This window comes from Octopus sinensis, linkage group LG8 (genome assembly GCF_006345805.1).
Source record: "Octopus sinensis linkage group LG8, ASM634580v1, whole genome shotgun sequence".
Taxonomy (NCBI): domain Eukaryota; kingdom Metazoa; phylum Mollusca; class Cephalopoda; order Octopoda; family Octopodidae; genus Octopus; species Octopus sinensis.
The window spans coordinates 83,087,019-83,094,738 of record NC_043004.1 but is presented as its reverse complement, the minus strand read 5'-3'; the positions used below and the strand labels follow the sequence as shown (position 1 = coordinate 83,094,738).

Genomic DNA, 7,720 nt, shown 5'->3' with positions numbered 1-7,720 from the left:
ACTTAGTTATATTAATGTGGGTACCTGCCATCCCCCATAGTATTTAAATATTTAGTTAAAAACATTAGCAAAAGAATTTCTAGTCCCTCCTTCGATAGGGAGATTTTTAATAGCGTTGCACCAGTATATAATAAGGCTCAAACAATTTAGCGAGGAAATAACCTATGCACCTGCCACCAGTCCAATAATAAAGAAAAGGAAACAAAGGAATAGAAAAACTACCTTGTTCACATTCCCTACTCACCCGAAGTGACCTTTAATATAGGCAAGTATTTCTTAGTACTGATAGATAGACATTTTCCAGTCAACCATAGTTACAAAAAGCTCTCCAATATACATAACTTAAAAATCAACTTCATCTCAACAACTAATTTTAAAAATATCATCGCACACAACACACAAAAACCACAATATAAAACCAGCTCTTCAAGCAAGGATAAAAATTCGTGCTCGCTAAATGGAGCTTGCATGTCCGATACCATCATTTATGAAACCACCGTGGACTCTATATCCAATAAGAACACGGATTCGACGAAGAAATACGTGGGTCTTACAGAGGGTATTTTCAAAACCAGGTTCAATAATCACACCTTGAGCTTCAGGCACTGGAATAAAAGGAAAACCACCGAATTATCCAGTCATATATGGTCCTTAAAAGATAAAGGTGTCAGTTACAACATCCATTGGAAGAAGTGTAAGCCCTGCACCAACGGCCGTGGAAAGTGCGGTCTTTGTGATATGGAAAGATGGGTCATCTGAAAAAGGAGCTTAGACCGCCACCACATGTCTAAATTCTAGAACTGAACTTTTCGGTTCATGTCCATATATGGCTAAATATTTGTTACGTTTTTGGTCCCCCCGAGATTACAGATAGGACTTCCTTTCTATATTGTGTCCACATACAAGCTTTTTATCTCTCTATACTTTTTAATTATATTTCGTAAGTAAATTTTATATATTTTTTCACATATTTATAGAGATATTGCTCATATATTTTTTACACACAATCTTTCTACCTTTCACCCTGCATTTTTCTTGTGCGTATATAGACGTGTATATGGAATTTTTGTGCGGGCATGTGCGTATACAGACGGGTATGTGTGCGTGCATGCGAGTATGTGTTTATATATATACGTGTTTTAGTCTTAATGTTTATTTTTTTAGAATTTTTACGCATTTTTCTGTATTTTGCCGTTAGCCCTATTTTTCGTGTGTATGTGCGTTTATAGATGTGTGTATCAACATGTTTTGTGCGTGTGTGTGCGAGCGTGTATGCGTGCATGTATATATTTTTTGGCGAATGTGTGGGTGAGCGTGTGTCAGTTTCAAGTGAGGGTAGATGAGTATATTCATATAGGCGCATGTACATGAGTGTGCGCATGTGCATGTATCGACATTCGCGCTTACGCAATTAATATGAACAATTTTACTCCCTTAAATTTACTTCCACCCCATCCTTAGCGGTCATTCTAATAGTTATTTTGTCTTAATAACGGTCAATCACACAGTAATTTCCCTTTGTTTTAACGGTGATTTTTATAGCATGTTTTCGCTGGCACGGTAACTGAAGAGATACCGGCGAGGGTTTCTGCCCTGACATCCGAAACTATGTACGGATAAATTCCTCTATTTACATAATATCCAGGACCCTTTCATACTTTTGTTCTCTTGCTATATATATATATACACTCTTTCACTTGTTTCAGTCATTTAACTGCGGCTATGTTAGAGCACCGGCTTTTTTAGTCGAGCAAATCGACCACAGGACTTATTCTTTATAAGCCTAGTACTTATTCTATCGGTGTCTTTTACCGAACCGCTAGTTTACCGGGACGTAAACACACCAGCATCAATTGACAAGTGATGTTGAATGGACAAACATACACACAAACATACATACATACATCAATGTATATATATATATATATATATATATATATATATATATATATATATGCATACATATATACGGACTTCTTTCAGTTTCCGTCTACCAAATCCACTCAGAAGGGTTTGGTCGGCCCGAGGCTATGGCAGAGGACACTTGCCCAAGTTGCCAAACAGTGGGACTGAACCCGGAACCATGTGGTTGGTAGGCAAGCTACTTACCACACAGCCACTCCTATATAGGCAATTTAGAGAATAACGAAAGAACAAATAAAATTGCAAATTATCCTCGCAAAATATTTGCTAAAGGGGCTTGTTTTCATTTACAACACATCGCATTTACAACACAAGTGTCATACTTCTATATGTAAATATATATATATATATATATATATATATATATATATATTTTTTTTATTTATTTATTTATATGTATATTTATTTTTTATTTCTTAATATGTATGCATTCATGATACAACAATATCAATTGCTATCTCACTTGTGAGATTTAATGAGATAGATAAGTCTCATGACAGACTCGACCTACAATAAATGTTTGATTTTAATTATTATACATGAAAAAGATTAAAGCTACGTAACGTTAATTGTATTATGTACATACATGCATACATATACATACACATATATATATATATGTATATATATTTCTGCATATGTATGTATATATATACATATAGGCACATATACATATATACTATATGAAGTATGTGTCACTTTGTTATATATATATATATATATAACTTAGATGTATATATATATATATATATATATATATATATATGTATATGTATATGTATATATATATATATATATATATATATATATATATATATTTCTGTATATGTGTATATATATATATATATGCACAAATACATAAATATACTTATATGAAGTATGTGTATACCTATATATGTATATTACATGTGTGTATGTATATATATATATATATATATATATATATATGTGTGTGTGTGTGTGTGTGTGAGTGTACGTATATATATACATATATTTCTGTATATGTATATATACATATATGCGCATATACATATATATACTTATATGAAGTATGTATATATCTATATATGTATACATGCATGCATATATATATATATATATATATATATATATATATATATATAATATATATATATATATATATATATACATATATATATATATATACATACATACATACTACATACATACATACATACATACATACATACATACATACATACATACATACATACTGACATGCATCTGACATATGTTACAGTATATATTTATAATGAGATAAGCAGTTAATTCTATTTGTTTGTACGAGTTTCTGATTAAACGCTGTTTATCTATTTCGTTCTTGTGCACGAACAAATATAAAGCATTGAATCATGAAAAAACGCTTAGTTCGTTAACACTTTCCGCTGGAATATTGTGCGTAGTTTAATGAACGAAGGTATGTTAACTTTAACTTGTAATACTTTCGATCTTTTTATAAGCAAAATTCCTGTTCTTTCCCATCGCTTCATTTTAAGTCTCATTACTTCTGCATATATGTAAATGTTTGCAAATAATTGCATGCTTATTTGTACACACACACACATGCACATACAAACACATAAACATATATATATATATATATATATGTATATAAATGTGTAGATATGCTTTATTTTTGGCAGCTGGTGCTATTAAGTTAGACAAAATGTGGGCCAATACTGGCCGAAATAAGATTAAGAAGTATCAAATTATATATATATATATATATAGTGAAGGCGCGTGGCTCAGTGGTTAGAGCATCGAGCTTACGATCGTGAGGTTATGAGCTCGAATCCCGGACCGGGCTGCGTGTTGTGTTCTTGAGCAAGACACTTTATTTCACGTTGCTCCAGTTCACTCAGCTGTAGAAATGAGTTGCGACGTCACAGGTGCCAAGCTGTATTGCCCTTGCCTTTCCCTTGGACAACATCGGTGACGTGGATAGGGGAGGCCGGTATGCATGGGCGACTGCTGGTCTTCCATAAAACAACCTTGCTCAGACTTGTGCCTCAGAGGGTAACTCTCTAGGTGCAAACCCATGGTCAGTGTCTGACCGAAGGGGGTCACCACCATATATATATATAATATATATATATATATATATATATCCTCATCGTCATCGTGATCATCATCATCATCATCTAGCGTTTTAAATTCGGGTTTTGTTCCCGTTAACGGAGGAGAATACCGTAGCAACACTCTCACACCATCTCGCCTTCTTCACCGTAATAAATACACGCGCACACACACATGCACACACACACACATATATATATAGATAGACAAATAGGTAGATAGATAGATAGATAGATAGATAGATAGATAGATAGATAGATAGATAGATAGATAGATAGATAGATAGATAGATAGATAGATAGATAGGTTGTTATTTCCGTCATTTAAAAACTAAATTATGTATACCTTGCATTTAATCTTGACACATTTTCTATACCAACAATATTGGTATACAAAATGTTTTACCCACAGACATTATGAAAACCAAACTATGTTAAGTGATTTTCTCGTATGCATACAAACTGGGCCATCCTGCCTCATAAGCTCAACGGATTATCAAGTGGACCTTTAGTAGTGGTCTTGTTGACATCAGAACTGTCCAGAGATGGTTCCAAAGCAAGAGAGGAGAAAAGAGGTGGGTAGGAGCGAAGAGAGGAAGTAGCTGTCAGATGAAGGAAGAGAAAGGAATTTAAAGGAGAAGGGGAGTTGAGGCCATGTGGATGAAAGGAGGGAAGAGAGAAGATTAATTCCTGTTCACGGCTAAATCGTGAGTCCGGATAGCCCCTGTGCAAATACAGTCTGAACACTGACATGTGTTGTAATGAATGATCGATAGAGCGGAAATGGTGCGAGGCCGGGTGTCATTGCTGTGTCTAATGTCTCGGAGGTGCTCCACGAACCGGTCAACTAAGCGGCGTTCCGTTTGACTGATGTACAGAGAAGGGCATGAAGAGCAGGAGATGCAGTAAATGACTTTGGTAGAAGTGCAGGTAAAGGAGTCAGTAATGTGATAGGGATGATGGTGGTGTTGGAGAGGTAAGGGCAAGTGCGGCAGCGTGTGCAGGAGCAGGAGAACGAGCCAGATTAGGAGGTGGTGTTATAGAAGAATCTGTGGACCAGGAAGTCACGTGGAGGAGCCGGATTGTAGTCGCTGGAAGGCTCAGAGTATGATGCGTTGGAGGGAAGGGTAGAGGGGTGGTAGGTGAGAGGAAACGGGAGAAAGTATTGGTGGGACAAGCGCAGGATGAGAGAAAGAGAGAGAGAGAGTAGAGGCATGGTCTACGGAACATGATCTGGCAAGGGCTGTGTGGATAGTGGTGAGGGGATATCCACGAATGATGAAGTGGTGAGCCATGAGATGAGACGAAGTCTCAAAGTCATAGTTGTCACTGCAGAGCCTGCGCAGTCGGAGGAATTGGGAGTGGGGAATGGAGAGCTTGGTGTGTATAGGGTGGGAGGAGGAGAATTTGAGGTATGAGAGTGAGTCGGTGTGTGTGTGTAGTGGATGGAGGTAGTGAGAGCGGATTTGTGTACGTTTACTGAAATGTCGAGAAAGGCAATGAAATTGTTGGAAGAGTGAATGGAGAAACGTAAAAAGTCATTCAACCAATTTATTGTATGGATCAAAAGATTTTGATTCATATTCATTGGTACTGTTCAGTTTCAAGCGCGATGCTAGTCGCCAACCATTTTGAATTTAAAACTGAAATTGAATATGAAATACAAATTCAAAAATGGTTGACGGTTAGCATCTCGCTGGAAACTCAAGGGTACTAAAAGGTTTGAATCAAACTGTTTTGATCCATCCATCCATATATACATACCTACATATATATATATATACATATATATATATATATATATATATATATACGTACATATATATATATATATATATATATATATATATATATATATAATATATATATATATAAATATTATTTGAGACAAAACCACTATTTTGCAAAACAAACAAGGAAAGACTTAATCAATACATAAAATTTAATAAATAGTCAAAAAAACCGCCACTACAATCGTTTCTTGTCTTGATCGACAATCTTCAGGTGGACTTCCAATAATTCAGTTACAAATTATGAATTTTTTGACTATTTATTAAATTTTATGTATTGATTAAGTCTTTCCTTGTTTGTTTTGCAAAATAGTGGTTTTGTCTCAAATAATATTTTATAATATTTTACTATAAAATTGGATTTAATCCTAAATCTGATTTTTTTTTCCCTGTAAATTTGGATATATTCCCTAATATTTATTATTTATATATATATATATATATATATATATATCTATATATATATATATATATATATATACATACATACGTGCGTGTGTTCGTATGTATGTATATAACATTAGTAGTTCCGACTATGATTTATCTAGTAAACAATCATGAATTCAAAACTTTCACATACTGTATTCATCAATTAATTTCAATTGCTTTGTTTTGTTATTAAATCAATCATGATTATGTGCTCCATTACTTTTCTGTGTTCATACGTCTGTATGAATATCAACTTTATTTCATTATCACTTCAGAATGTGAATATTATTTATGTGAATATTATAAATGAAGGGGATATTGTTTCTGTTGATTAACTTTTATATCTGTTCGTTTTTGCAGTTACTTGGTAGATCAAATATGTCGAAAACTCACGAAAAATTCAGTGAAGTTAGAGAAGATAAGGTTTACCGAAGTAGATGGAAAAAATTATTTGAATTATGGGAGAAGTTCTTCTTTATCAATGATGAGAAGATACCGTTAAGTACATCAAATCTTAAGAAGAAGTGCCAGTATATTTTATATCGAATGGTCTACCTCCTTACTCTATCAGACTGTGCGTTGTTTTTATCTTATTCATACAAAACTTTTATCTTGGAGTCTTTTCCTAAGACCTTGACTGTCCTTATGCTGATACAATGGAAATTTTGCTCCTATTTAAATTTCTTCATAATGGTATCGAAAATCAAACAATATAAAACATTGAAAGAAAATTTTATGAATAGCACACTTTTGTGTGTGTGTGATGATTGTGATGATAGGATCTCCTTTTTGTTTAAAATAGCGAAAATCAGAACCATTCTTCAAATTCTCTTAGTGCTTATAATGCATCCGATTTTAGCATGTATTTTGCCCCTATTGCGTAATGAATCCGGCATTTTTGATATATTTTTTTATCCTTTTCCTTTAAATGATAATATATTTTCTCTGCCAATTTTTGTCGCTTGGTGGGTATTTGTACTAGTTGCTTTGCAAATTTTACCCCAAGCCAACTTTTCCTGGTTTTTAATCGAATACCTTGTTTTAGAATTCAGAGTTTTGAGGGAAAAGTGCCAGGCGTTTTTCGTGTCAGGATGTGAAATACAACCGAATGCTGAGTGGAATTACCGAAACAAAATGATTGTGCATTATTGTACGAAACACGAAGAAATGTGCAACTTACTGGGGGATGTCAACAAAATTATTAAGTATAGCATATCGGCAATAATTTTAAATATGATACTAGGTCTCTGTACCATATTTGCTGGCCTTATAAACAATTTTCTTAGCCAAGAAGAACTAGTATTCATATGTATGTTACCAACATTAGTTTTTCTGCTATCCGTTAAGACACTTCATACAGGCATGAATCTTCACAAAAATGTAAGTATCATATCATTTTTCAAAAATTCAGGAAATAATGTCCTAAAATAAAAGCTTCCTAGATTATTGCCAGCAATTTGAGTAAATTCGATTGGAAATCAT

The 7,720-nt window shown here is 33.8% G+C and overlaps 1 protein-coding gene across 1 annotated transcript in view; it reads left to right on the top strand.

The window, feature by feature from the left end:
- The first annotated feature begins 716 nt into the window (after positions 1-716).
- LOC118764606 overlaps positions 717-7,720 on the top strand; it is a 33,980-nt gene continuing 26,976 nt past the window's right edge. Inside the window, exons 1-2 of the mRNA XM_036505523.1 lie at positions 717-940; positions 6,599-7,618. Coding sequence (XP_036361416.1) covers positions 6,617-7,618 — 1,002 coding nt within the window. The 5' untranslated portion in view covers positions 717-940; positions 6,599-6,616. The remainder of the gene's footprint in view (positions 941-6,598; positions 7,619-7,720) is intronic.